Genomic DNA, 27,810 nt, shown 5'->3' on the forward strand with positions numbered 1-27,810 from the left:
GTTTCAACTGGAAAACGCCGACTACAATGTGCAAAATGATGAATGTGATCCATTGGCAATGGAAACGGATTCATTTATAATAATAGAATACGGGGACAATGGGGAAGCCAATAATGACGAAGAACCAAGTTGAGAAAAAACAAACTTGAACGCAGCAACAGCATAACAAGTGCTCTCGACTCCTTCATCCATCAATTTGAACGCACCGTTGTTTCCCATAACGGATAAGATGCGAATACGAATTAAGTAAATGAAGTACCGTATGATGGGCAAACTTAAGCTCTCGGTTGAACGGTTAAGGGAGCGACGACTGGTGAGCGAGGAAGCCAATCGTGATTGGCGTCGAAGAGCCATAGAAGCGGATGTTGGCGCAAAGAGGCGGCGTTGAAAAAAGTAAGAATAAAGAGAATGAAGAAGGCAAGAAAGCCACACGTCAGAGTAGCGTGAGCGGCGCATAGCGAGGAATCGTGAGAGGGACAGAATATATTCAGCAAAGAAGTAAAAAATTAAAGTGCCCAACAGAGGGCGACACGTCTGGAGTACCAAGGAAGGAAAAGTAAACTTAAAACTGACATATTATTGTTTTTATTTGGTTTTAACTAATTTAAGATTACAATATTTATATTTAAAATAAAACAACTTTAAATATGATGCAATAAAAACGAAGTAAACTCCGGAATTATAATTGATAAAGATAATTTTAGTTTTTATTAATTGTTTGGTTCAACAAAATTTTATTGTTGGGTAACAAACTAATTATTCATCAATGGATGATGGTATTATTATAAATATCAACTTATAATAATCATTTTTTAATGTAAAAACAATTCTAAAATAATTATTCAAATCATAAACTTCGAATAAGAATAAAGAGAAATAGAAATCAACAAAAATAATCATTTTGTTTAATTGTATAATATAACATGAGCTAATTGTATTTATTGGAAATTCAAAAAAAAAAGGTCCCGAAAAATAGATAAAGCTACAATCAGCATTTAAAAAGTTGTCCAAAGATTTTTGTTGAGCTTTTGTTTTTCAGGGTTGGGTTTGGTATAAGAGACGCAAACTTAACTTAACAAATTTAATTGCAATTATGCAATAGTCGAAATTGCATTAGCTTAATTTAAAAAATACGGTAGCAAAGTCGAATCTCGTCAAGTATTTTATTCTTTAATGCATGTGTGGAATTCACACATTATTATTATTTGTTTTGTTTTGCTTGTGTGTGTGTTTTTTCATATTCTTGTTTAGTAAGTAATTTAACATAAACTAATTGTATTTATTAAGGTATATTATGTGCCCGAAAAGTGAATGAAATTAAAACTAGTAGCAAGTATTTTGCAGCCTGTTCCTGTCCAATGCGGTGTTTGATGTGTCAACTTTTTTTCTGGGCCACAAAGCGCGGGGATTTTCACTTAGAATTAAACTGCAATTATGCATTGATTACAAGATTTGTACAATTATTTTGTATTGTCGTACTTTACTCTCACCTTACGTAGTGTTTATGGAACAACGGGCGCAGAATAAAATTACACGTCGTCTTTATTTAGTTTTGGGCGACCTCCTCATTTGACGCCTCATTGATGGCGCCCTCCTTTGTCTTCACTAGATTATCATAGCTCAGCTCACTCATCGAGACACGCAGGTTATCGTTGATATTTTTCGTGTACGTCTTATAGATGCGCACCTTTTCACAGAACTCCACCCAGAAATTCTCCTCTGGCTCCGGTTCGGGATTGAACAGCGTCTTAAAATTATCATAAATGGATGTTGCCACTTTACGTATGATGACCGCCTTCTCCTTAAATTCCAACTCATCGGATATGTCCATTTTCCACAAATCCAAATTGCCCACATACCGACGCAATCGTCGCATAATGTCCACACACTCGGGATTGCGTAGCAACATTAGCTTATTCAACTCAATGTCCTTAAACTGCTCGAGGATCTCTAAACATCTGCCCACATTTGCACGTCGCAAACCAAGACATTCCCGGAGTTGCTGTGACGCTTGAATAAAGTCACGTTCCATAAATAATGCATCCTCTTGTTCGATCAGCTCCTCAATGAAGCGCACCGCTTCCTGCTTGGGGATTTCATCGCGCACTGGCTCAATGACGATGCGATCGGGCATCGATTCCTCTTTGATTTGTCCCGATTCCAGTTGCAGCTTTAACTCAATCGCTTCCTTGCGTGCCTTCTCCAGCCAAGCTTGCTCTGCGGCCGGACTGTCAAAACTCTTGGGCTTCTTGTAGTTGATGTTGATGCCCAAACATTTTGCAGTTGGCATGTAGACCATGAGCAGATTATTTTGAATGATCTGAAACGGGACGTTATATAATATATTATTATTGTTAGAGAATGCTCTAATAGGACAACTATGCATTGTAGTCGTTAGATTTTCTTTTTCATCTGCCATAATGAACTTAAGGAATTTGTTATCAAAGGTAATCTTATAAGGTAAGTCAGAGTAAGCTATAGAAGAATTTAATCGAAAACTCAGAATCACCGAAGACTGAAAAATCATAAATAATTGACAATAATATGGTCCAAAATGGATAGAGTTAGTTCAATATCTTCAATTCTGAATATTAATTCTCCAACTATAAACATTATCATGTAATTTTTGATAATATTAACTATAATTATATCGCTTTTTGATGTAAAGAATTGACAGTGAAAACGGTTTTGGCAGTGACCCCTATTAGCCGGACACGTGCTGATCATTTAGTTCTACGGCGTAATCTATTCTCACAGTAACTTCCTCATTAGAGACTACAAAAGTTGTTCATCCAAGCGAGTGTTCACTGTACTAATTTGTCATTTCAATGACAAATTAGTTTTCTATGCTAAGCAACTTACGTTGACCTGTCGCGAACGCTTTTGCATGGGCGTCACAGCAGCTGTGGGCTTGGACTTCTTCACGGACTTCTTGTTTGAATTGGTTGCTCCAATGCCTTCGGGTGGCACGCGTTTCTTTTGCGGTGGTGGCGCCTCCGCTGCATCACGGCTGGCATCATCTGTATCGCCATCCACATGGCGTGGCGGCAAACGGGATTTGCGTGCACCACGCGCCTTTGGCACAACAGCTTCTTCTGCTCCAGCTGCTGTGGTTGCTGTTCCAGCTGGTGCCTCGTTTGCTTGTGCCGAAGCTGTTTCGGATGCCACTTCCGTAGTACTTTCGTTGCCGGCCTCGGCATCGGTTGCATTTGGTGGCAAATCGATTGGTGCCGAATCTTCGCCACGCAGCGCACTCTCAATTTGATCGACAGCCTCGTTGAATTTGGGCCTCTTCATATTCTTATCGGTGGCGAATTTTTCTTTATTCTCCACATATGTGAAGAGATCTTCCACTTTGATATTCGCCGTCTCTCCGGTGCCGTAAAAGTAAACATTGTACTTTTTGTTGTTATATTTCGTGATCTTTGCAGGCCACGCCGGATAGCCTTTTACCTTGGCAAACACCAAATCGCCAATGTTGAACGATTTACCTGCCTTTTCCTTGCCCATGCTGACGTTTAAAATGCCAAATTACTTGTATTTATATAAATTTTGTTTCTTTTGCGTACACTTTTTTGGCGTCTGCTGCTATTTCTCTCATTCCCTAGAAACTCGCGCTTTGCTCTGCTTCTTTTCTTATTGCAATTCCCACTTTTTCTTTGCGCATTCACACAATATCTTGTGGCTGTACACAGTCGAAAATCAGCTGTTTTTGTTGCTTAACAGTCACAGTCGCTTAACATTTCACACTGCTGTTATGCATAGCGGGCACTTATTGAGATTACCGTTGATGGCGGATAATTCAAAAAATGTTGTGCTGTTTCTGATGGAGAACAAATTTAAGAGCTGAAAGGAGAAGCTGAATACTTTTTCTAATGCTACTTAGATGACAAATTTTTATCAAAAGTCTTTATTTTTAAAGTTACTGAGATGGCAGTTGCAAAATTTCAAGTTTTGTCTGACTATAAAATGACTATCAAATTGTGAAAGCTGAATTTACCGCTGTGGAGTGTAAGGCATGCGAAATATTTATATTTGTACATATACAGGTGCCAAATTCGTTTACAATTCAACACACCCACGAATACGTTCACCTTACGCACTCGAAATTCACCACACACTGTTGTCTGTTTACGATACAACAACCGCAAATACATATTTTCGAAACGACGACGAAATGTGTTTGCTGTGTTAGGCGCCTAATGAGTCAGTCGACTTTTGCACGTCGCGGGTGAAAATTCAGCAAGTGAATTTTCCTTCAGTACCGAAACAGTAAATAGAATTTTTGTTTACGCAGCGACGAGAAAATATTGAATAGTTCTGTGCGCTTTTTCTGTTGATATCTTTGTTCTGGAATTTGTGGAATTTTTATATCTTTTGGCGCACAAATTAAAACAAAGCGCGAACAGCAAAAATCGGGCAACGATACCATAAACATGCAAGAGTTAATTACCATTCCCAAGATGCCAGAGAAACTGGCAGCAAGACTAACAACAGCCACACAAAAGAAACTCAGAAACATAGTCGATGATATTAATAACATATCGAAAGCTGTTCTATCTGATAATTGTGATGATGGGGCCGCAGTTGCTAACCGCGAATGCCAAATGTAAGTACCAATAAATGATTCTAATTCTAGTTATAATGATACTATATATGCTAAACTCGTTCAATGCAAGTCAAGGTCGCGCTTATGTCATGAACCCCAAAATGCTAAATTTCTACTTCTCCCACTCGACGATTTTAAATGGGTTTGTTTTCGTAGGTGGGTTTTATATGGTATATGATTACGTTTTCGCTATGCGTGACTGAGCGCTGTTCGCTTAACTTATTTAATCATTTTCCATTAGCATTAATTGAAAATGCACTTGAAGATTACAACAAGAATTTTACGATTACATGCATGACGAACATTCAGTTCATATTTGTAGAGTTCTAATAAAATTTTTATGAATTTTAAAAAATTCCAAAATTGAATTTGTTTTAAATTTTGATATTTATGATACTTGTGACTTAAATAAATATTATATTATGAAAAGGAGCAACAAATAAATCACAGAATACAAAGGAGTTCAGTTAGAATTTTAGTAATTTTCTTTTCCAGAAAAATAATCATATTTTTACTTTCATTTTCAAATGCAAGATAAAGTATTTTTCTTTAAACAGATTTTTTTTTTTGTAATTTCCAGGAATTTTAAAAGAAAATTGATTATACAAATTTGTGCTTCTTGTGACTCAATGTGTAGGCATTTTTACAAAGGCAACAGAAAAGTGCCAGAGAGTAGCGAAGTATTTTTTATTTCGATTCGTTGTGCTCAATTACATGCCAAAAACAATTACAGATTTGCCCCCGTTTATTTGCAATGCGTTTAGAGGTATTTCTAGAGCAAAACACCTGGCCAAAAAAATGTATAAACCTAGCAAATAAATAATACAAGGCAGATTTGTATTAAGAAACTTTTCTAATGGTTTTTTAAGAGTTCTCGTCTTGAAGTTTTAAGTAATGAGTGTATATATTTAAGTACCCATCACTGTAAAGTCGTTAAAAATTGAGGAATTTGTTAAAAAAATGTGCTGCGAAATAAATTTAGCATATTTTGTGGCGTTAATTATCGACAGCCGTGACTGTGACAATTGAATTGAAGGACACAATAATTGCAAAAATAAAATTCACCATTTTTCATAATGAGGCAGACGAAGACCTCTGTCTGTCTGTCTGTCTGTCTGTCTGTCTTCACTGTCAGTGTTCGTTTGCTGTCAAATTCAACAACAACTAAACAAAAAATAAATTGGCAAGAGGAATATGGAAACATTTTTAACCTTGAGTTGCATTTTCGAAATACCTTCAACGCTTCCCCATTCCGCGTTGTAAACTCATATTTATTGTACATATAAATGATACAGGTGCATTTATAAATACAACATATATGTCTGCTATAAAGCGGGACACAAACAAAGAAGAACAACAATGCCTCAAGGCTGAAATTCAATTTGGCATTAACCCATTTCCCTTCAGTCATCACATGATTTTATTCGCAATATTATAGAGTGACAACAGCTCTCTGGGAATAAGAATCATTTCCCATTCCCCCATTTCCCTCAGCAACCCAATCTTCCCCCCTTCCACCAACAATCAACAGTTTAGCCAAGAGCATAAATCTTGTTTAATAATTTGAAACAAAAAACAGCAAAAGAAAATTTTGTTATTTGGGCTTAATAAACACAATCATCATTGTGTCGCCCACAGAGCCAAAGAAAATGTGCGAAATAAACATATCTCGCTTTTCGCTTTTCATTTAACAGGAGGAGAAGGAATTATAAATACCCACTTTAACATAGATCGCACATACATACCATATATATATGGCCAAGTGAAAGTGCCCGATGATTAATTTTGGCAATGTTCCAGCGGAATTTGTGATTATTATTTAATGACGACGAAATGTCGCCGCATCCAACCCACAAAAATCCATTGAACTTATAAATAAATAAGTTTTGATGCGTCGTTTTACATTAACATTCCTTAACGGCTGCCTGCCATATAGGTGCGAATGAATCTGTCAAATCCGATTGCCAGCACTTAACACAACACATCTGGTCCCAGACCAAATGACAACGAGTATTTCTCTTACACTCTCTATAACTAACATGAACTGTTCGATCTTTACCAATAGCAAGCTATAAATATGCATTCTAGGGTGTCATTGCATATAACATGATCGATTTCGGCATGTCGAATTCCTTATTTATGTTGCCAAATTCTTTTCAAAGAATTTCAAAAAGAATCAGAGCAGTTAAGTGAAAAAGTTCATTGATCAGAAAGATTACTATATAATTTGCTCATCTTTAATTTATTTTACAATTATGGAAAAAAAGAAATTTTACATCAATCTTTAATTTAATTCCTTTAATATAAGTTTTTCTTATTCCTTATTTATGTTGCCAAATTCTTTTCAAAGAATTACAAAAAGAATCAGAGCAGTTTAGTGAAAAAGCTCATTGATCAGGAAGATCGCTATTCAATTTTCTTATCTCTCATTTATTTTACAATTATGGAAAAGAAGAAATTTTACATCAATCAGAATATCATTAATTTAATTCCATTAATATAAGTTTTCCTTATTCCTTATTTATGTTGCCAAATTCTTTTCAAAGAATTTCAAAAAGAATCAGAGCAGTTAAGTGAAAAAGTTCATTGATCAGAAAGATTACTATATGATTTGCCCATCTTTCATTTATTTTACAATTATGGAAATAAAGAAATTGTACATCAATCAGAATATCTTTAATTTGATACCATTAATATAAGTTTTCATTACTGCACATTTGAAAATCTTTTTTAAGAAAAATAAGCTTTCAGAAAAGTTTATTAGAACATTTCAAAGATTAGAGTGCAATACTTATAGATGATTTGCAATATAATTTATTGATAATTTAAGTTTGAGATACTTGAGTAAAGTGAATATTTTTGAATAGTAAATATTATTATTTAAAAATTGCGAAAATACGAATTTCTTTTAGTAAATTTTATATATTTATTTTATTAATTTATTCGTATTATACTTTCTTCATACTGTAAATTTGATTTATTTGAGTAAAGCGAATATTTTTAGGCATAATAATTGAAAATTGTTTATTATTTTAGAATTGTGAAAATTACGAATTTCTTTGAATACATTTTACATTTTTTTTACTTTTCAAAATGTTTTTACGTTTAAAATAGCGAAAATTACGAATTTCTTTGAATACATTTTATATATTTATTTTTTTAATTTTCAAAATGTTTTCACGTTCATAAAAAGCCTATCTAATTGATAACAACGACTATAAAAATAATTCACACATTAGTCTGAAGAAATTAGGTATAACGTAATAAATTTGAGATTTCTGGCGATCAAAATATATTTCATTTTTCTTTTATCTACAATTTCTTAAAGCTCGCCAGGTGCGTGGGAGAATTCTCCAATCCTTTTTCAGCTCATTTACCTTTTGCGTAGCAGCAACAAATTGTTTTCATATTATTGTTGCTTGGCAGTCAAACAAATGAAGAGAATAAATCAATTCTATTTTTATATTGCGCATTTAATAAACACTAACGAACCACTAATTATAAACAAATTCCTTTATATAAAATACGTATACGCAGCGTATGCTATGTGCATAGGGACATATGTTTTCTGTATCCATATGTTTATTATTTCGTACTACGAGTGCAAAAAACAATGACGTACTTGCCGCCAGATCTCAAAGATTAATACGCTACATATAACAAAAAGACAACAACACAGAGAAAAACAGAAAGCAAAAAACAAGAAGGCGGGGCAAAAGAATAACAATAAAAAGAATGTTGTTTTTATGCCCATTCATAAAATGTTTTTTGTCCGCGCCAAATGAAATGAAACTGAAAGGCAAACAATTTAAATTTGTGTATTTACAAGCTCTTCACTTATCTACGTCTTCAGAAAAAACGAAATGGGATATATGTTTTTTGACAGCTTATTTACCCGGCATATTCCCGACCATTTGGGCTTAAAATAATTATGCTTCGTGACTAATTGTTAAAAATATCGTAAAGAGCAGTTTTATTTATGGATTATTTTGGTTGTTCTACTCTCTCTCTTTGCAGTCAGGTGAAAACGGAGAACCAAACACCCTACCCGGGCATCTCACGATTGACGCCTTCGCTGTATCTTTGCGGTGCCGCAGCTGTTGTGCCCGCCCACCTGGACAAACTGGGCGTGAGCTGTGTGGTGAATGTGGCTCCCGAGTTGCCGGACACACCTCTCTCCAGCGTCAGCAATCCGCTGTATTTGCGCATCAATGCCCAGGATCGAGCTGGCGTCAATTTGGCCGCATACTTCGATGAGGTGGCCGATTTGATTGAGGAAGTGCGTCTCAGTGGCGGCTGCTCCTTGGTCCATTGTGTCGCCGGCGTCTCACGCTCGGCTTCGCTGTGCCTCGCCTATCTCATCAAATACGGCGGCATGAGTTTACGTGAAGCATATCTTCATGTCCAATCGATACGTCCCCAAGTTCGACCAAATTCTGGATTCTTTCTCCAGTTGAGACAGTATGAGCAGGAGATGCGAGGCAGTTGCTCAGTGGAAATGGTTTATTTCGCATCGCTGGACAAGGAAATTCCGGATATTTTGGAACCGGAATACAGAGCCATGGAGGACTTTTATCAAAGATATCGCAGCTCACTGAAGAAGCGTTAAAGTGTCCGGAGTCCAGCTTAATTATTATTTGATGTGATATGTGAACTTTTAGTAATTATTGTACATATATATATTTGTTTTTATTGTTAGTCATTATTTAATTGTAGCACCTAATATGCTGAATTCTACTACATTTTATATGTATGTATATGTTGTATAAATGCATCGAAAATATATAATTCATAGAAACGTACGTAATTTGAATTAATTTATTAATTTCAGCGAATCACAAAACATTATGTAAGTAAATCTGTGTGTGTATATACATTTAACAACAATAACTAAATGTCCATTTTGTGTATATACAATGTTTAAGAACTAATTTTTTTTTAGTTGTTTTTGGATTTAAATGCTCACAATTATTGTACCTATTTATTGGCGGCCTTTCTTTTTTATTTTGCATTGCAATCTTCTTTTTGGTTTTTATTTCGTAACTATTTTGAAATAAATGTTAAGTTTGCTGCAGTCTGTATGCACTTAAGTATATATAAATGATATACAAATATATAATTTACATACATTGAATGCCTTAAAACGTCGCATTCCTCAACGAAACTCACTCTTAAATATGACTTACAAAACAAAGAGAAAAAAATTGCTAGTTAAAGGCAGAAGGAAACATTCATTCATTCTTTTTGTATACATTCAGCTTAGTTAGTTACTAGTTATCGTAGTTATAGTTATATAGTGTTCTTTACGTAATACGTAATACATAGCACATGATACGTCACAATTTTCTTTGTTTGTTGTTGTTTGTCTACTTGTTCGATGACAACTGCGTTGTTGGCGGATGCAGTCTACGTTGATGGAACAGCTTCTTCAGGTTCTCATAGGCGGTATTCATGATGCCCCAACTGATGAAGGAGCGTCCCGTATTGAATGCACAGCCCCGATAAAAGTTGCCAATCCGACTGTCGCGTTCCCGATAGATTCGTTTGCAGGCATGCCAACTGCCCTCCGTTCGATGACCCATATCACTTTGCAGCGACACCTTGATCACATTCAGTGGATAAAACAATGTGCTGATGCTGGCACCGATGACGGCACCAGCAAAAAATTCTTGTGCAGTTCTGCTCGATACCGATTTCTGTAATCAACCAACAACGTATTCATGCTAATTATTGATAATGAACCATAAAACAAACACACAACTGATAATACTTTACCCTCTTTGGTAAACGAACACTGGCCTCCTCGCGCAGCATGAAGAACAGCGCATTCGACAAGCCGTTGCGCCAAAATACTGGTTCAATGCCCCTGTACAGCTCCCGAAATCCATAATTCGTAACTACATATCTGAAAAAATGAATATACACATTAAAATCTGTTTAAATAAGATTGACGAACAGGTTTAATAACCTGAATGAATTTAAAAGGCAAAAGAAGAGATTCCTGAACAGTCTATATAATTATAATACATCCATCATTCATTTGACTTACCTAAAATATATAAAATTTCATTTCAGAACAATTTCAAACTTTCAAGCTTATTTTAGATTAAATTCCGCTCTCCAAAATATCAGAAATATATTTACAGGCGAACAAATAGCTCTTCCCTAACATAACAAAAATTTAACGGATTTTCAGCATATTAAAATATTAAAGGATTGTAAAATTTGAAGAATTCAAAATCAACTCCAACTAGTCGTTTAAGGAACATAAATACAGATAAGCTTGACTAGTTTTAAAGAATTTAACAACAATTGATTTAAGGACCTTTAATTAAGCTGTCTCCTAACTTTCAATTTTAGAATTATTTAATATGTAGAAAAGAAGACACATATTTTAACGGACTTTAGCATATTAATGAATTTTAAAATTGAAAGTTTGAAATTCAACTGTAGCTGGTCACACTACGGTATTTACGGTATTTCACTTACCTAAACGCACTCTGCGTGTTGGAGAAATACCGATGGAACTTTGAATCAGCCAGCAGCGTTTGGACACGTTCGAATGGCAATAAAATTGATTCCACGCTTCCGGCGACAACTCCAGCTATGACTTTAGCGCCATGATCGTTCAGACGATAATCCTCGACCAGATAACGTCGCGTGCCATCGAAGACACCAAACATAATGGACAGCGAGATCGTTTTTTGTGCAAGCGGCGGCAACATGCCGCGATATAGGAATCCCAGACCCTCGTGACGCAGCTGCAGTAACGCCGATCCCATGGGAACGCCGTGCAGCATTTGCCGGAATATGAGTTTGTAGATGGGATATGTGACGGCGATGTTGACGAATGCGGAACCGCAGCCACAGGCAAATTCCTCCCACTGGAAGGCGCCAAAGAAGCGATCCAGAAAGACATTTCCAGGGCTGCGGGGTGAAATAATAACAGCAGCCGCTGCTGACACATCCGCCGGCGTCGTTTCGTCACTTGTTGGTGATGACGACGATGAGGAGGTGGTGGAGGAGGAGGATGATGATGATAGCACAGCAACATCGGCAGCTTTCATTGTTGTTGCTGTTTTGTTTGGTCGTCACTAAGCAGGCGTCGTGTGTGCGTTCGCTAACTTGTTACCATTGTTTATGGCGGTAGGCCGCTAATGATTTTTTGTTTGCTTTGCCGTTTATTTGTTTTGGTCTCGCATTCACATCGAATTCGCTTAATTACAAATTATATAATGTAGAATGCTGATTTTTACGGTGAAACGTCGTCCAGTGTGGTCAAGGAGTTTCACATAGCTATCACTAGCACACCGTTCGTTGACATTCCATGTTGATTGCCGACGATATGATTCTCAGTTATGAATATCAGGTATTTGATTAATTTGCAGGTAATAATACAATTTAAAAATAGATTGATTGCAGAGACATCTGTGCGTAAACAGCGAGCGACAACACTGTTTTTACATAGATTCTGATGGTATTATCAGCATTATCGATAGTCGTAATTAATCGGCATGCAACAACACTAGACGTGGAGGAACAATATCGATTTTTTCAGCCAAATAGGTAAAATTATATTATTATTAAATAAATTCATTAACATTCACGTACAATTTGTTGATTAAAAATAGTTTTGTTTTATTTAACAACTGTTTCACTAGGAAATTTATCAAATAATTATAGATACATATAAGAGTTTATTTGTACAACTACAAGACTTTCAAACTTATAGCAAATGTTTAAAGCATCATAGTAATGATAATATGAAAAGAATATTAAAAAGGAAATTATTACATCCATTACGCCTACTACAATTGAACTTTTGAGCTTTAAATTATAGAATACAAATTAAACTTGTCAAACATGCATGATGGACTTTAGCGCACCAAGCGGAAGCATAAGTTGGCAGGTCTGTTTGCACTGACAACTCTGACAAATGTCAAGCGCAGCCAACTTCACCTCTTTTCTCTCTCTTTTTGACGTGCTCTTAGCATATTAGCGGTTCGTACGATTCCTAAAAATCTATAAATTCCATTAACATCAACGCGAAATGTAGCCAAATAGTGAATTAAATAGCAAACTGAATAGTGCTATATGTTATTAGTGTCAAGATTTCGATGGCACATCTTTTGGCCAAAGTGTTAAAACTTTGTTGACATTTTGCATACACAGACAAAACATAAACTTATAATGGATGTCTCTTGAACAATTGCAGCTCCAAAATGACCATTCGTCCAGCATATAGGCCCACGATTGTGAAGAAGCGCACCAAGCACTTCATTCGCCACCAGTCGGATCGTTATGCTAAGTTGTCGGTAAGTGCTCAACATAAAATTCAGTTCCTATCGGGCAATTGATTTAACCCTGTTCTTTTATTGTGCAGCACAAATGGCGCAAGCCCAAGGGTATCGACAACAGAGTGCGTCGTCGCTTCAAGGGCCAATACCTGATGCCCAACATCGGTTACGGTTCCAACAAGCGTACCCGCCACATGCTGCCCACAGGCTTCAAGAAGTTCCTCGTCCACAACGTCAAGGAACTGGAAGTGCTGCTTATGCAGAACCGCGTCTACTGCGCTGAGATTGCGCACGGCGTCTCGTCGAAGAAGCGCAAGGAGATTGTTGAGCGTGCCAAGCAATTGTCGGTGCGTCTAACAAATCCCAACGGTCGTCTGCGTTCCCAGGAGAACGAATAAGCTTAAGTTTACAATTCGCTCTAACGGAGTTGTTTTTATAACGTGGTCGGAATACAAATTTGAGACGTTTAAAGTGGATAAACAAAAAAACAACAAATGATGCTGTAGTTTCTTTTTTGTAGTGATTAAGTTCAAGTGAAAAACAGTTTTTAAAAATTCTTGTCAGGCTTTTTTAATTGGACGTCGTTATAGGAATGCTTTCCGTTATTCGAATGGGAAGGACAAAAAATATTTTGTTTTTGAGAAGATGAATGAGCTTAGGAATCATTTTACTACATTTATTTAGTTTTAACGAAAGAATTATTTTAGAATAATAGTCAAGCTAGAAATATTTTTGGCAGTTGAGAAACAATTTAGCATATCTTTAGTCAAACTACATTTATTTTAGCTTTACAAAGTAATATTGGTTTTTGTGCAGTTTTGAGACTTACAGAAATTGTAAATAGCAAGCCACATGCAAGTGCTTTAATTTAGATTTTGATTTTCTGTTGGCTCGACTATTTGAGAACAACGTCATGATCGAATTGCAAATGATGTTCCAGTTCCTTTTTATTCTCAAAGTTGGTGCTACATATCAGACACAAGGCCGACGAGTTATCATCATTGTCGGACATTATAACAGTGACGGCTTGCTCCGATTCATCGACATCCACCTGCAGTTCCTCAACCACCTGATCATCCGTTGGAACGTCTTCGCGTACCCCATAAACCACATCGCCATCATGGGTTTTCATGTGCATCTTCAGAGTGTAGCGTTCGGTGAATGATTTGGGACAAACCGAGCAATAATGTCTGGGACGATTCTCTTTGTGGATGAGCGTGTGATGATTGAAGGTCTTGCGTGACTTGAACGAGACATTGCAAATGCTGCAGATGATGGGATTCTCTTCGGCCTCGTGTCGTAATCGATGGTTATAAAGCAGATTATCCTGCGAGAATCGTAGTCCACACTTCTCACATTGGTATTTTTTCTTATCCCAGTGCATGCGCATGTGTCGCAACGTGTTTACTGGACGCGAGAAGCTCTTGGGACAGTAGCGACACTGTTTCTCTGTCTTGCCTTCGTGTACGTTCATGTGCAGTTCCAGATATTCTTCGTCACGACGAATGATGCCACAAATGGGACAGACGTGTGTTTGTGTCTTGCAGTGCTCCTCGGTGATGTGTTTCTGGAGTTGATAACGAGAGTTGAAAGCTTTGGAGCAAGTGCTGCACTCTTGTTTCATGCGCTTGGGAATGTTTTGAAATTTGCCTTGCTTGCTGGCGAAATCCTCTAGTTTAACGGCCTCGTCGGACTTATCTTCACATATGAATTCCTCATCCTCATCTACATCATCGTCATCGTCGTACTCGTCCTCGAACTCTTCTTTGATCTCCATGCTATTATCATCCTCTGCTGCCTCCCCGTCCTCCTCCTCTTCCTCCTTAACAAGCTCTACGAATAGAGCTTCAGCTTCCGCGTCGCCGTCGGTGGCTTCTTGAGCCGTTTTATCGGTATATTCAACTAACATGTCGTCTACGAAATCATTTGTAAGTGCTGCCTTCAATTGTTTGGTTAGTCTCTTTTGAGACACCATTAAATTCACCATAATCGTGTCATAGTCGGCTAAATCCTTAAAACATTTGGGACAGAATTGTGTATCATCCTTCAAATCAAGTTGCATTTTCATGCAGCTGGCAAGATGTGTGAGCACCACACCGATGCTCTTGTGTGAGGATGGTACTTTAGAAGCTAGCATTTTATAATCAGCAGTACCATGCAGATCGACGGCTCCGCAAAAGAAGCATGAATTCATGTTTCTGTTTGTTGTGTGTGTCTGGCTCCAAAATTATGTTTACAAAACGGTTTTTTTTGCTTTTAGGGATGTCAATGTTTTAGGGATGAACCGATATGATAATATTTTTGCGAGTGCTAACACTTTTATTAGAGATTTTTTCTTGACTCCACTATTACGTAGAGTGTGACTGCAGTTGCGTTTGCAAAATATACCATATGTCATTGACAATTATACCAGCACATACCAGTTAAGCGGTTACAAGTTTCAGTGCATATATTTGAGTATTATATTTTGAGATATTCGATGATTATTCAAATACCTTAATGTGAAAGTTTATAATATCCAGTAATTACATTCTAATGTAAAAAAAAAAAGAATTTACACTTTACGACGGTCACATTCCTTTCAGACTTGCTTTCGATTATTGTTAACATCGGCTATCGGTTTCAAATACAATCGTTATCGTGAATTTGAAAAGTGTTGAAATCCAAATTGAAATAATGAAAAACGAACTTTCTCTTTTTAATTCGTATTTTATTTATCACATATTACATTGCTTATGACTAATTAATTAATTTTGAGAACCTCTGTCAGTTGAAAACTTATTAGATCACTTTCATTATCCGAAGGTATTATATTACGGGTTTTCGAAAGAATATAATCTTTTCTGGGCCTGGCAAAAGAGCTCTTCTGACGCGAAGAATAACTCAGTGTCTTGTTTAATACTGTCGAGAAGTTGCCATTAGGACAGGAAGAACCCAGAACCTCATGTCTACCAAAACCGTCTCGTAATTTTGTCAACACAGAGTGCAGAATTTTTAAACGCTTTATAATACGTTTCGGATCAATTTGAGTAGATAGTTCTAGAACAGCTTGACATTCTCGCAATATTGCAACAAAATCCTGATGCAAACGCTGACCATCTTCGCTAAGTTCTTGATAATTCAACTTCAATTGAAAATGTTGGTACAAAATATCTCCCATTTGGGCGATCTTTAGTAACTGATCCTTTGGGCAATTTTTATCGGCAATATGAATGCTATCGGCTAGCATATCCAAATAACTGCTTATCAGGGCTCTACTGTCAATGATCTCATGGATGACATTGCGGAATATCACAATCTCTTCGATAAAATGATGTTCCAATACATCCGCATGTTGCATTCCATTGCTCGAGGTCTGGAGCTGAAAAGCTGGAACTATGCAGGAATCTAGCGATTCCATGGACGCCAAGCAACTGCGTACAATAGTCTTGGTCTTGACATCTTCCGTGAAAGCAATGGCAATGACTCCAATTTGCTGTATACGATCCATATTCATATCAAAGTCCGAGATCAGCTTATTGATCATCACCTCGGGAGCTTCTCCGTGGTGCAGCATGTTTTTCAACCTGGTTATAGAGATTTCCTCGACATCCAGCAGACTCGTGAGAATCAAACGCAGCAGTGCCTCATTAAGATACGTCTCCAGGGAATATAATGCACGCTGCAGCGACAAAGCCTCCAACTTGCGATCACCAGCATTTAATGCATCAAAGTTTTTCTGAAAGACGGAGCACTCCTCCAAGACTGTCTCACAGATTTCCCGCAATGCCTTCTCATCAGCTGCCAGTGCTACATTGGCAAAGGCCAAGGCATGTTTCACAATCTGATTGACTTCACTATAAAGTTGATCATGTGGCTGGTCTGGAGTTGCATCTTCATTATCACCTTCTTTATTTTCAGCCACAATTTCATTGTATGTCTCCAGTCTATCGAGCGACATATCAAGCAGCTCCACAAAAGACAAATCCTCCAGCTTCACCTGACTGCTGGTCGCCACCTCCTCAGATATCTGATAGAGAGAAGCATTCAAACGTTTTACACACCAATCAATGCGATTTAGAAAGTGTGATCGAGTGGTGAAAAGTCGTGTGTCTTCGCCAATGTTTTCCTCAATGTTGATGATACGTTCCAGCTGGGTGATGCAAGTGAGCACTTGGGTAAAGCACAGGAAAATCGTCTCCACATGGATCTTTACATTGCCATCGATGTCGTAACGCGGTGCCAACTCCGGCAAATACAATTTAAATTTGCTGGCAAAAGTATGGAACGCAGCACAAAATTCGTTTAGCCAGGAAATATTTCCATTGCTTCCTTCTTCAATTAGCTCCGTGCAGATTCTCAACTGGTTGAATAACTTGTCCATCTCGTACAAAGTTCAATACTCGACTGATGAAGTAGTCGACAACTCCATTCTATTTATACGTCCCAGCAGGTAACTAAGATGTTCCCTAATCCGCGATTTACCTAAACATCTGTCACTTTATTACGCAGATCTGGAGTAACCCAGAAGTCCTTACAGGTAAATCTCTCCAAGGGGATTACAATAGGTGTTCGCGCTGCCCAAAAAGAATTTATTTTATGACATCGGTATTTCTATACTTTGTAGTGTGGCACAACTTTATTAGAACCTTTTGGATTTTCAACTGTTTAAAAACCAGGGACCGTACTCCATTATAAGCTATCCTATTACATAGTAATGATTCATCATTTTTCAAAGGATTTTTTTTTGTTGAAAGATATAAATAGTTTTGTTCGAATTTGGAAAGTTATAACTTAATTAAGATTTTGCAAAAATACCGTCTTCATACTCATAATGTGTTTAAAAATAAATTAAAAATAATGGCAAGATCTGAACACTAGAACATTATTTTTTTTTTAAATGAAATGTGCGTTTTTTAACGAATAGAATAAAAGTGAACCATTAATTGGCTTTGAAAATTCACTAAACTAACATTGTATCTTTAAAAATCCGTATGATTGATTAAAAATGAAACCTATCTAAGCTTTTGTCGTTTTTGTAACTCAATTCTATTGAATTTTTTGATTTAACCAACTAATAACTAATGATAACTTACGGTCCCTGACAATATACATATAAAAATGAGAGTTTCAATGACTTCCAGGACTTCATGAGCAGCGAAAATACTTTACTTATGTGGTTTGTGAGGCGTCAACAGGTAAATGCACACGCTTGTGCACCTTTAACGTGTATTTGTCCACAAAGGACTTCTCACAATCGGGGCATTGGTAGCGAGGTCGATCCGTTTGATGGGTGCGCAGATGATGTTTGTAGGTGCGTTTCGTTTTGAACTGCTGATGACAGACCTCACAGATTAGGGCATGCTCCTCGGCATCGTGTCGCATCAGATGATTGTACATCAGCCAGGATAGCGAGAAACGTTCTCCACACTTTTCACACTGATATTTCTTTTTGTCCCAATGCACTTCCATGTGACGCAAAACGTTGCGTTTGTGCGAGAACTTTTTGGAGCAGTAACGACACTCCAACTCAGTCTTGCCCTCGTGCAGATTCATGTGCAGGTCAAGGACTTCCTCGTCCTTGACCTTGAGTCCGCAGATGTTGCAGGTGGCATATTCGTTCTTTTGGCAATTGTCCGACTTGATGTGCTTCTCCAGGCAATCTTGATTGGAGAACAGCTCGCCGCAGATGTGGCAGGGAATATCCAGATTTGCCTCTTCCTCCGATGACTCGGTGCTATCCTCGCTATTAAGATCACTCAATGCGTAATCATCTTGCTGTTGCTGGTCTTCGCCAAATGTCGAAGAATATTGATCTTCCGGTGGCTCCGGTTTGGGCGGTTTTTCTTCTGCCGCAAGTCTTGATTTCACATTCTGCGTCTTGCCTTTTGTGACCACATCTGTTTTGGCCGCCAGGGTAAACGTCTTCTTTTTGCGACAACTCAGCAGCGAGTTGGCAATTTGACGCTGCACCTGGCTAAGATTGCGTACAAGGCGATCGTAGTTGAATAGATATTCGAGGCAATCCCGGCAAGCGGCTGATGTGGGTGTCAAATCCAAGCGTTGATTGATGACTTTCTCAAAGTACTTGAGTATATCTTTGATGGGCTTGAATGTACCAGGTACAATGCAGCCTAAAAATAGTTGATAATAATGTTATTGCTCTTAATGCGAAATAAACTTGGCAAACTTGCCTTCAATGAGCTGAAAGACACCAACAGACTTAATTTTACCACAGACAAAACAGAACGGTCGTGTTGAGCTCATTGTGTATACAATATTAGCTTTGTGATAGTCTTAATAAAGCTTGCTTATACAATAGCATGCAATGCAATGTGCTCGAGTTGCGTTAATTTAAATTTTTAATTTTTCTGAGATATAAAAACTCTGTTCACAATGTTGCTCCCCATTCACAATTTCTGTACACACACAAAACGTAAACAGCTGACTTAACATTTCCATTAATTGCAGTATATTTGAACGTTTACTTTTCAAATTGCAAATGCTAAAAGTGATTTATTGCTTAATAATAAAGAGAGAGTGTTTAATAAAATTATTTAAATTGAGTTTAATTAATTATTGTAGGTTTCATTGCATTATAGATTCAATTAACAGTAAATTCATTGTTGATTGCAGTATTAAAATTCCACATTTTGTATGGTATTTTTTCAAAACCAATTTGCGGTCACGTTGATTTCAATGCCAAAAGTTTAGTTGCTTTTAAAGAATTTGCAAATATTTGTTGTAGACGAATTTAATTCTATTTAAAATGACTGAAGAAAGCCTTAAAGCAGTGCCGTTGGTGGATATCGATGACTCTGGTATATTTAAGTATGTGCTAATTAAAATCTTTGGTCATGAATCCGGTGAAGGCAAGGAACCCAGCAAAACTGTAGTTCGCGGCTATGCGGATTGCACTTGGCATGGTACGTTGTGATCATCTTCTTTCCAGTCACTTCCTTACTTATCTGTTGATCATCTTTGCAGCTGACATCTATGAGCGTGTTCAGGAGATTGTAAAAAAGGATCACTTGGATACAGAATGTCTTGGCGGTGGTCGCATCGAACACAATCCCGACAAGAAATACATCAAAATCTATGGCTATTCGCAGGTACGCTATTAGTTGAAATTATATATTAGGTGCCATATTGTTAACCATGTATATCTATTTTACGACAGGGATTTGGAAAAGCCGACCACTTGGAATCCAAGAGAATTTTACAAACTAAATACAAAGACTACGAAATCGAGGCATCCGATGAGGGATATTAAATAATTTCATTAAAAAAACATATTTTTAGAACATATGTATGTAAATGAAATATAAATAAAAATGTATAGATCACAGTAACAATAGATATTTCAATTTGAATGCTCTCGGTCGCCTTACACGAAAAAAGTAAATTTAGTTGAGCTAAACATCTTCAAGCGACACATTTCCAAATTTATTTTCCAAATTTGTAAGTTTGACTCATTTCGAAATGTGTTTTGTTAGGCTCCAGACTTCTCTTCGAATTGCATCGAACCAAATTCGTAAGCCTTATTATAACAACATATTTTAGATTTATCTGCATCTTTATTATATAGTGAGGTGTGCAAGTCAATCTCCTGGCAAGGTATTGATAACAACGCCTAAAGTTGCAATTACCGATGGAAGTCTAAATTATTTGCTAGTTTCAATCTACATTCATGGCGAGACACTTTTCGCAAGGACTCTTGTGCGAGGCCACAAGGATTCGCATAGTAGGTCATCATATTATCGTTAAAGTAGTGTAGTGTAATCCCCATTTATTTTTTGTGCACAGAGTCATTGTTCGAAAATTTCAAAAACGATATGGCAGAAGTTGGCCTGTGCACGAAGCCTCTTGGTGGAGGTATGATGGAGGTCAATGATAAGGCACGAACCATCAAAATTAAAGGAGCTTGTCAGGTAATAAAGCCCTTTGGTTATGTCAATTTTGTTCTACATAGTATTGACATTTTTACAGACTTTTGGAAAAGCGGATCACTACAAAGCAAAGGAAATTCTCAAGTCTTTTAAGAAATATGAAAACTACAAGATTTCGGTGCGGTCTTAATTGATGACAAATTTTTGATGCGATAGATTGGTTTTAAATGTTTGGAAAATATAATAAAATAAATAAATGTGTCGTCTGGAATTCGAATCGTTATTAATTTCTGCGTTTGCAACACAACTGTACCAAGTGGAAACACGGCATTTGCCCTTACAGCGTTTTACAGCACTAGCAAATACAGACATTTCTTTAAATATATAATTGTGGTACAATTGTATATGATTGTGATTTTAAAATGTACCTAGTTAGAAATATGGTTTAATCATTTATGCATAAATCGAAATTTAATATAGTAAAATTTAAATTAATTTAATTTAATTTAATTTTTAGTTTTGGCGCCCTTCAGCTGGCATTTAGCCTGTACTTTAGTATATTTTTTCAAGTTAAGCGGTATATTTGGATTCATCCACTGTCGGTCACACTCGATTTGATTTTTTATATTTTTTATTTATATTCGAGTTGGAAGAAAATGAATTGTTGTATTTGTCAGTTTTCCGTACGCAATCCAAAAAACATATATGAAGAGACGATTGGCAAGCCTCCGGTGCTGATCAGTGATCTGGTGCTGCAATGTACAAAGGGTACAAGTTTCGCACTGAGCGATGTGGGCACAACGATATGCAAAAAATGTTGCGAGAAATTATCACGCTATCACAAGTCCTTACAAATTGCGCGAAAGCTGAGGCAAGAGATACTTGAATTAATACGCAGTCCATTCATCATCAAGGATCTCAAGTCCGCAATTTCACGCAACGAAATCAAATTGGAGGATGCCGAAAAGTTCGATGATAGCGTCGAAGTGGTTGAGACTGTGGATGCAGTTGACTTGGACGATGGCACCGATGAAGTGGTGTCCGTGAAGACGACCATTGTAAATGCCACCACAATCTTGGTGGAAACGCAGCCACAAGCGTCTAATGAAGAAGAGGAAGAGGAGCTCGCCGAAAAGAATTCCGATGGCGAGGAGGAGCAATTTCAAGCCGTAGACATGGATTTGGATATTGAAAATGAAATCATTATCAATGAAGAGGTGCCAGAAGCGGACATTGATGACGAAGAGGCGAAGCAAGAGGCTTCCGATGACTTGGATATGTTTCGCGAAGATGACAAGGATATGCTGAGCGAGTTTGAAGACCAATTGGATGGCACAATTGAATACCTAATCTCTGATGCTGAAGATCAAGATAGTTCCGGTGACTACACGATCAACATACAATGTCCCAGCTGCCCGGAACAATTTAACAGTCGTCGCGCCTACAATGCGCACACAAAACGTGAACATTTCCCCGGTTATGTGTGCGATCAGTGTGGCAAAACTTTGCAGTCATATTCGGGCTTTATCGGCCACCTGCAGAATCATGAGCCTGTCAAGCAATTCGAATGCCCGCATTGTGGCGAACGTTTCAGTCGCAAGTTTAGGCTGAAACATCACATGGCCTGGCACACGGGCGAAACGCCTTATCAATGTGAAGTCTGCTCAAAGCGCTTTGTGCACAAGGTTGCGCTCTACAAGCACAAAATGATCCATGACAACGAGTCGAAGCGGCTGGAGTGTCAAGTGTGTGGCTTTAAGACACGCACGAAAGCGCATCTCGAAAGGCACACAAGATCGCACACGGGAGCCAAACCATTTGCCTGTCCTGTGTGCAACAAGCGTTTCTCCCAGATGTATAACATGAAGGCGCATTTGCGAGAGCACGAAAATCCGGGCAGCAATCGACATCGTCGCTTCCATTGTCCCAAATGTACGCACACGTTCATCAATGAGCAAAACTATTTAACCCATTGCCAGCGGGATGATTGTACGCCAGTGTAGCCCACGAATGATGATGATTATGACGACAACGGTGATGAGAACTTTCCGATTTTGAATTTACGTAAAATCTGTGTACATAGCTAAACAATATACAAAGTAATTAAGTTTTAAAGATGAAGGAAAAAATAAACGCAGTTTAAATGTCCATTTATGTACTTCGTTTTTATTAAATCTACATGCATTTTGCTCACAAATAAAATATGTTTACTATGATAAATGTATTCTGTCGGGAGCAGCAGACAGCGCATGTTAATGCAATGCTGTGACAGCGTCTGCCAGCAGCGCTGCATCTGCCGGCAGCGCTGTATGCTCTCTGTTAGCGATCGCTTGCAGTTCGATCGGCTAATTGTTTGTCACTCTTGTTTGACTCTTCAATTGTAAATTGCTTGTATATCGTGTCGGTGGCGAAGCTTGAAAGTGTTCAAGTCACAGCCAAATAATCCAAAGTGGTGGTTACATATACGAACATATGTGCCATTTAATAAACATTTAATTTGAATTCGCGTGTTTTATTTATAAACAATAGACGTGCGAATAAAAGCTACTAAAAAAGCTTAGTAGCTCAACATTTGGAGGCCCCGGCGAGATATATACTCTCGCTAAGTGTTGTGAATGCAATTGATTTGCATAAATAATTATTGAAAATAACTAAGCATAAATAAAAATAACAATAACAATTGTTGAAACATTGAAAGTGCAAGTGCTGAAGAGTGCAAAGTGCTAGAGTTGGAATTGATTTATATATGTACATATGCATATATATTTAACAAGCGGTGCATTTCTATTCTTGCATTCTCCGTGTTTGCGCATGTTCGCCGTTGCTCCGCGTCTTGCGCACCCTCTCCGCACTCCGTCGCTTGTCTATTCTCTCCGCTACTCCGCTGTCGCAGCTGCGTGCATTGCCCTTGCTGCTCTCTCTTATGCTCTCGGTTTTTGTGATCTAAATCAGCTAATCAACTGATTAACTTTAAACAGCTGCTGTGCGTAAGCAACTCGCGCGCGTTTGTGATTGCGGTTTTGACGCGTTTTCCGTGGTGCGCTTCACTTTAAGCTACTGCTGTGCTTAAGCAACTAGCGCGCGGTTGTGATCGCGAGTTTGACGCGTTTTCTCTGGCTTTGAACTGCTGCTGTGCTTAAGCAAACCGCGCGCGTTTGTAATCGCGGTTTGACGCGTTTTTCTTGCTGCGCTGCACAGTAAGTTTGCCATACAAAGTGAGCAATTGCCAGTTAGCAAAAGTGCGGTCAACTGCTAACAATGGAAAACTCGATGAACGAGCAAGCGACTACTGTCGAAAATCGCGCGCGGTTTTTCAAGCGGAAGGTTTTATCGCTTTATGATAGCCTTGTGAGACTTGATGCGTCACTTTCTGAAGTTAAGCTAGCTGCATTTAATTCTTCTGAATTAGCAGTACGGTTGGAGCTATTAGAACGTGCTCAAGCTTCGTTTGACTTAGCTCAGAATGCGCTAGAGGAGATCGACTATAATGAGATCGGTAGTGAAACGCGGGACAATTTCGATGAGCGTTTTCTTGAAGTGAAATCGCGTGTTCGAGCGCAATTTGACAGTCGTGAACGCCAATTGATTCGGTCGTCCACATTGCGGCGTGATGAGACAATCGATCCTTCGGCTAATGGCCTCAGTGCCCGCGCTAACAGACGTCGTCTTCCCGAGCTCAAACTTCCCACGTTCGGTGGAGGCTACACGGAATACGCGAGTTTTTGGTCAATATTCGAGTCTGTCATTGACAAGGATAATGAACTAGATGATGTTGAAAAGTTTCAGCATCTTCTATCGTGTTTAACTGGTCCAGCGCTGGATGCAGTTCGGTCGTTGGAGATATCGCGGCCCAATTATCGTGTGGCTCTGGAGATATTGGATAATCGGTTCAACAACAACCGACTTGTGTTCCAGTCGCACATCAAGGATCTGTTGGGTACCAAGAAGGTGGAGGCAGGAGCATCCGTGGCCACTAAACTTCGTGAGTTTAGTGATAAGGTAAATGTTCACATGGGGGCATTAAAGACTCTGGGCCGTCCAGAGGAAATTGCAAACAGCATTATCATTTACGTGCTGCTGCAAAGGCTGGATGTGGAAACTCAGGCGGCGTGGGAGGATAGCAGGGCATTGGACAATCCTGCCGCCGATAAAGTGCCGACTGCTACTGAGTTTTTCACGTTTCTTGACGAAAGATGTCGGAAGCTGGAAAGTCTGCAGTACGCTATGGTTATTCACACAGCAGGCTCACAGGTGGGAAGGAACTTTACCCATAACGGCAACAGGAAGGCGTTTGTGGTCCAATCTAGCCCCAGCAGAGCCAATGTTTGTGGGTTTTGTGACGCGCCTGGTCACGGCATATATTCCTGCCCCATCTTCGCAAATTTGTCTCCCTTCTTGAGGCAGAGAGAAGTGAAGAAGCTTGCTCTCTGCTTTACCTGTTTGAAGAAAGGACACCAAACCCGATCCTGCACATCTGGTGCTTGCCGTAACTGTGGTGGACGGCATCATTCGTTGTTGCATTTCGAGACATCGCAACGAGCCTCGTCAGCTGATTCGTCTGCCGCTCTGCAGCCTCAAGCTTCTACGTCGCTCGCTGCCCAATCTCGTTATTCTGATGCTGCACTCTTGGGTACTGTTGGTGTTTTGCTTAAGAGTCGTGCTGGGTCGTTCATTCATTGTCGTGCTCTGTTGGATTCTGGTTCGCAAATCCACATGATGACGTCCCATTTAGCCCAACAGTTGCAATTAAAACGGACGCGATCAGATGCTATGGTTTCTGGCCTCGGGGACACAGACGTTTCTGTTGAAGGATGCACGGTCAATGTTTGTATGCGCTCTTGCATCACCGACTACTCGATCAACTTTCAAGCTGTTGTGGCATCGACAATCACCAACAGCCAACCGAACTTTGCTATTGACATCGACGGTTGGGCAATTCCATCCAACATTCAGCTAGCTGATCCAGCCTTCAATCGTCCGCAGCGCGTGGACCTGCTGATTGGTGCAAGCCTATTCTACGGCTTGTTATGTGACGGACAGATTGATCTTGGAGATGGATTGCCTGTCCTGCAGAAGACCCGCCTTGGTTGGATCGTTGCTGGTGGTGGAGACAGCAGACAGCAGACAGCATTGATGGCAGCGGAAAAGGTTTCTGATGATAGTGACGAACAGCAGCAATGCCAACGGATGGGACTCGCCAATGGTGTACAGTGCATGTCCAAGCAGATGGACAAGTTGAGCTGTCAGGAGAAGTCACAGACAACGCTTGCCGAGACAAATGCCGTGCTGCAGCAGATGCAGCGCAGTTACGAAGAGCTGCAACAGCAGTTGCACGACAGGGATGTGGAATGGACGCAGCGTCAGCAGGAGTTGGAGCATCATTTGCGTCACAAGCAGGATCAGCTGAATGCCGCCGAGCAGCAAGTGCTGCAGCTGCAGACACGCATTCGCGATCATGAAGCGCAGGAGCGGATAAAGGAGCTAGGCAAGGAACTGCAACCGCTGCGCACCAGCACCGAGATGAAGGAGCGTGATCTGCGCGATCGTCTGGCGTTGTTTAAGGATGAGGTCAGCGCGATGCGCACTTCGTCGCAGCTTCGCCGTCCCAGCAACCACAGCAATAGCAATGGCAACCACAGCAACAGTCTCAACGATAGCAGCGGTGAGCTGTGCCGTCTGACCAACGATATGGAGAGTTTGCGCTGTGTGCTGGAGCTGAAACAGGCCGATATCCCGACGCTGTCCAAGCAGAACGCAGAGCTGCAGCGTGAGAACGACGAGCAGCGCAGATTGAGCAATCGTGTCACTCTGTTGCACCATCTGTATCGCTCTGTTGGTCGCTTCGTTCTCAATTACGATGAGCTTCGCACGTTGATTTGCCAAATAGCGGCAATACTTAATAATCGTTCATTGCTATCAGTTTCAGAGAATCCTGACGATTTGGATGCGCTGGCTCCCGCTCATCTACTGCTTGGTGGTCCTTCAACCGTGATTCTTGAGCCCGACCTAACTATGCTGGACTACAATCGGTTGGATGGTTGGCAGCGTGTCACTCAGCTGCAGCAGGTCTTTTGGACTAGATGGCGGGAGGAGTATCTGACCCTTCTCCAGAAAGGATCCAAGTGGCGCACTCCTGATCGTCGTCTCCAAGTCAACGACTTGGTCTTGGTGAAGGACGAAAATTTGCCTCCTCTTCGGTGGCCGCTAGCCCGTGTCCTGGCGCTCATCCCTGGCAAGGACGGCGAGTGTCGAGTTGCCGACTTAAAGACGACGTGTGGCAGCACCCGGAGAGCCATAAACAAACTCTGTCTACTACTGCCCTGAAGGATGATGTTGAAAGATAGGCTTTCAACGGCGGGAGTATGTCGGGAGCAGCAGACAGCGCATGTTAATGCAATGCTGTGACAGCGTCTGCCAGCAGCGCTGCATCTGCCGGCAGCGCTGTATGCTCTCTGTTAGCGATCGCTTGCAGTTCGATCGGCTAATTGTTTGTCACTCTTGTTTGACTCTTCAATTGTAAATTGCTTGTATATCGTGTCGGTGGCGAAGCTTGAAAGTGTTCAAGTCACAGCCAAATAATCCAAAGTGGTGGTTACATATACGAACATATGTGCCATTTAATAAACATTTAATTTGAATTCGCGTGTTTTATTTATAAACAATAGACGTGCGAATAAAAGCTACTAAAAAAGCTTAGTAGCTCAACATATTCATTATTTTTGTTTGTCGTATTTCTGCGGTTAATCTTTCATTTTGTGTTGTATTGTTTTGTTCTTAAAAAAATAATTTATTGTATGTATGTGTTTTTGTTTTATTTCGTATTTAACTTATGCTGAAAGTAGAACTAATCAATTAATTCATTCATACATCCATCATCCGTCGTCAAGCAAATGTTTTTTCCAACTATTGGAGCAATTAGCACTCATTGTTTTTATCAAATGAAATGAAAATTGTGTCCAATGGTAAATACAAATGTGTGTTTTCGTTTTTTTTGTTTTTAATAGTAGACAATAGATGTAGATGTGAAAGCACAAAG

The 27,810-nt window shown here is 39.1% G+C and overlaps 10 protein-coding genes across 11 annotated transcripts; 5 read left to right on the plus strand and 5 right to left on the minus strand.

Annotated features, from left to right (window-relative positions):
* Nucleotides 1-984: 984 nt before the first annotated feature.
* LOC117573307 (PC4 and SFRS1-interacting protein) lies at nt 985-3,835 on the minus strand. Its single transcript, XM_034256412.2, has 3 exons — nt 2,863-3,835; nt 1,491-2,320; nt 985-1,426 (listed from the first exon to the last, which is right to left on the minus strand). The coding sequence occupies exons 1-2, from the start codon at nt 3,508-3,510 to the stop codon at nt 1,547-1,549; spliced, it is 1,422 nt and encodes a 473-aa protein (XP_034112303.1). The 5' UTR covers nt 3,511-3,835; the 3' UTR covers nt 985-1,426; nt 1,491-1,546.
* Nucleotides 3,836-3,932: 97 nt separating this feature from the next.
* On the plus strand, nt 3,933-9,406 carry LOC117573311 (dual specificity protein phosphatase 18). Of its 2 annotated transcripts, XM_052008173.1 has the most exons (3): nt 3,933-4,011; nt 4,298-4,609; nt 8,627-9,406. In XM_052008173.1, the coding sequence occupies exons 2-3, from the start codon at nt 4,437-4,439 to the stop codon at nt 9,216-9,218; spliced, it is 765 nt and encodes a 254-aa protein (XP_051864133.1). In that variant the 5' UTR covers nt 3,933-4,011; nt 4,298-4,436; the 3' UTR covers nt 9,219-9,406. The 2 variants fall into 2 exon arrangements, with proteins under 2 accessions (XP_051864133.1, XP_034112306.1); XM_034256415.2 differs by lacking the exon at nt 3,933-4,011 and having other exon boundaries at nt 4,183-4,609.
* Nucleotides 9,407-9,508: 102 nt separating this feature from the next.
* Nucleotides 9,509-12,193, minus strand: LOC117573310 (mitochondrial nicotinamide adenine dinucleotide transporter SLC25A51). The gene is made up of 3 exons (XM_034256414.2): nt 11,099-12,193; nt 10,385-10,514; nt 9,509-10,305 (listed from the first exon to the last, which is right to left on the minus strand). The coding sequence occupies exons 1-3, from the start codon at nt 11,674-11,676 to the stop codon at nt 9,976-9,978; spliced, it is 1,038 nt and encodes a 345-aa protein (XP_034112305.1). The 5' UTR covers nt 11,677-12,193; the 3' UTR covers nt 9,509-9,975.
* A 281-nt stretch (nt 12,194-12,474) lies between these two features.
* On the plus strand, nt 12,475-13,401 carry LOC117573312 (60S ribosomal protein L32). Its single transcript, XM_034256418.2, has 3 exons — nt 12,475-12,610; nt 12,825-12,924; nt 12,993-13,401. The coding sequence occupies exons 2-3, from the start codon at nt 12,832-12,834 to the stop codon at nt 13,302-13,304; spliced, it is 405 nt and encodes a 134-aa protein (XP_034112309.1). The 5' UTR covers nt 12,475-12,610; nt 12,825-12,831; the 3' UTR covers nt 13,305-13,401.
* Nucleotides 13,402-13,635: 234 nt separating this feature from the next.
* On the minus strand, nt 13,636-15,268 carry LOC117573309 (serendipity locus protein delta). The gene has a single exon (XM_034256413.2). It carries the CDS (start codon nt 15,098-15,100, stop codon nt 13,802-13,804), a length of 1,299 nt encoding a protein of 432 aa, XP_034112304.1. The 5' UTR covers nt 15,101-15,268; the 3' UTR covers nt 13,636-13,801.
* A 376-nt stretch (nt 15,269-15,644) lies between these two features.
* On the minus strand, nt 15,645-17,429 carry LOC117574442 (serendipity locus protein alpha). Its single transcript, XM_034258279.2, has one exon. It carries the CDS (start codon nt 17,267-17,269, stop codon nt 15,650-15,652), a length of 1,620 nt encoding a protein of 539 aa, XP_034114170.1. The 5' UTR covers nt 17,270-17,429; the 3' UTR covers nt 15,645-15,649.
* Nucleotides 17,430-17,496: 67 nt separating this feature from the next.
* Nucleotides 17,497-19,314, minus strand: LOC117575775 (serendipity locus protein beta). The gene is made up of 2 exons (XM_034260142.2): nt 19,080-19,314; nt 17,497-19,019 (listed from the first exon to the last, which is right to left on the minus strand). Exons 1-2 carry the CDS (start codon nt 19,150-19,152, stop codon nt 18,058-18,060), a joined length of 1,035 nt encoding a protein of 344 aa, XP_034116033.1. The 5' UTR covers nt 19,153-19,314; the 3' UTR covers nt 17,497-18,057.
* Nucleotides 19,315-19,561: 247 nt separating this feature from the next.
* Nucleotides 19,562-20,262, plus strand: LOC117575307 (sex-regulated protein janus-A). The gene is made up of 3 exons (XM_034259460.2): nt 19,562-19,811; nt 19,873-19,997; nt 20,066-20,262. Exons 1-3 carry the CDS (start codon nt 19,655-19,657, stop codon nt 20,156-20,158), a joined length of 375 nt encoding a protein of 124 aa, XP_034115351.1. The 5' UTR covers nt 19,562-19,654; the 3' UTR covers nt 20,159-20,262.
* A 3-nt stretch (nt 20,263-20,265) lies between these two features.
* Nucleotides 20,266-21,045, plus strand: LOC117575306 (sex-regulated protein janus-B-like). The gene is made up of 4 exons (XM_034259459.2): nt 20,266-20,419; nt 20,474-20,629; nt 20,692-20,816; nt 20,875-21,045. Exons 1-4 carry the CDS (start codon nt 20,368-20,370, stop codon nt 20,962-20,964), a joined length of 423 nt encoding a protein of 140 aa, XP_034115350.1. The 5' UTR covers nt 20,266-20,367; the 3' UTR covers nt 20,965-21,045.
* A 312-nt stretch (nt 21,046-21,357) lies between these two features.
* On the plus strand, nt 21,358-22,992 carry LOC117575305 (zinc finger and SCAN domain-containing protein 31). The gene has a single exon (XM_034259458.2). The coding sequence runs from the start codon at nt 21,431-21,433 to the stop codon at nt 22,775-22,777; it is 1,347 nt and encodes a 448-aa protein (XP_034115349.1). The 5' UTR covers nt 21,358-21,430; the 3' UTR covers nt 22,778-22,992.
* The last annotated feature ends 4,818 nt before the right edge of the window (nt 22,993-27,810 follow it).

The sequence above is a fragment of the Drosophila albomicans genome, chromosome 2R (assembly GCF_009650485.2).
Source record: "Drosophila albomicans strain 15112-1751.03 chromosome 2R, ASM965048v2, whole genome shotgun sequence".
NCBI lineage: Eukaryota > Metazoa > Arthropoda > Insecta > Diptera > Drosophilidae > Drosophila > Drosophila albomicans.

Bases quoted from the DNA above. Each gene is read 5' to 3' on its own strand.
- LOC117573311 (XM_052008173.1), top strand. From the start codon at position 4,437: ATGCAAGAGTTAATTACCATTCCCAAGATGCCAGAGAAACTGGCAGCA. The intron at 4,610-8,626 runs GTAAGTACCAAT...CTCTCTTTGCAG, and splicing joins GCTAACCGCGAATGCCAAAT to TCAGGTGAAAACGGAGAACC.
- LOC117574442 (XM_034258279.2), bottom strand. From the start codon at position 17,269: ATGGACAAGTTATTCAACCAGTTGAGAATCTGCACGGAGCTAATTGAA.
- LOC117573312 (XM_034256418.2), top strand. From the start codon at position 12,832: ATGACCATTCGTCCAGCATATAGGCCCACGATTGTGAAGAAGCGCACC. The intron at 12,925-12,992 runs GTAAGTGCTCAA...TTTATTGTGCAG, and splicing joins ATCGTTATGCTAAGTTGTCG to CACAAATGGCGCAAGCCCAA.
- LOC117575775 (XM_034260142.2), bottom strand. From the start codon at position 19,152: ATGAGCTCAACACGACCGTTCTGTTTTGTCTGTGGTAAAATTAAGTCT. The intron at 19,020-19,079 runs GCAAGTTTGCCA...AACTATTTTTAG, and splicing joins TGTCTTTCAGCTCATTGAAG to GCTGCATTGTACCTGGTACA.
- LOC117573309 (XM_034256413.2), bottom strand. From the start codon at position 15,100: ATGAATTCATGCTTCTTTTGCGGAGCCGTCGATCTGCATGGTACTGCT.
- LOC117573310 (XM_034256414.2), bottom strand. From the start codon at position 11,676: ATGAAAGCTGCCGATGTTGCTGTGCTATCATCATCATCCTCCTCCTCC. The intron at 10,515-11,098 runs GTAAGTGAAATA...TCATTTTTTCAG, and splicing joins AACACGCAGAGTGCGTTTAG to ATATGTAGTTACGAATTATG. The intron at 10,306-10,384 runs GTAAAGTATTAT...GGTTGATTACAG, and splicing joins GTGTTCGTTTACCAAAGAGG to AAATCGGTATCGAGCAGAAC.
- LOC117575307 (XM_034259460.2), top strand. From the start codon at position 19,655: ATGACTGAAGAAAGCCTTAAAGCAGTGCCGTTGGTGGATATCGATGAC. The intron at 19,812-19,872 runs GTACGTTGTGAT...TCATCTTTGCAG, and splicing joins TGCGGATTGCACTTGGCATG to CTGACATCTATGAGCGTGTT. The intron at 19,998-20,065 runs GTACGCTATTAG...ATTTTACGACAG, and splicing joins AAATCTATGGCTATTCGCAG to GGATTTGGAAAAGCCGACCA.
- LOC117573307 (XM_034256412.2), bottom strand. From the start codon at position 3,510: ATGGGCAAGGAAAAGGCAGGTAAATCGTTCAACATTGGCGATTTGGTG. The intron at 2,321-2,862 runs GTAAGTTGCTTA...GTCCCGTTTCAG, and splicing joins AGCGTTCGCGACAGGTCAAC to ATCATTCAAAATAATCTGCT.
- LOC117575306 (XM_034259459.2), top strand. From the start codon at position 20,368: ATGTGTTTTGTTAGGCTCCAGACTTCTCTTCGAATTGCATCGAACCAA. The intron at 20,420-20,473 runs GTAAGCCTTATT...TTTATTATATAG, and splicing joins AATTGCATCGAACCAAATTC to TGAGGTGTGCAAGTCAATCT. The intron at 20,817-20,874 runs GTAATAAAGCCC...ACATTTTTACAG, and splicing joins AAATTAAAGGAGCTTGTCAG to ACTTTTGGAAAAGCGGATCA.
- LOC117575305 (XM_034259458.2), top strand. From the start codon at position 21,431: ATGAATTGTTGTATTTGTCAGTTTTCCGTACGCAATCCAAAAAACATA.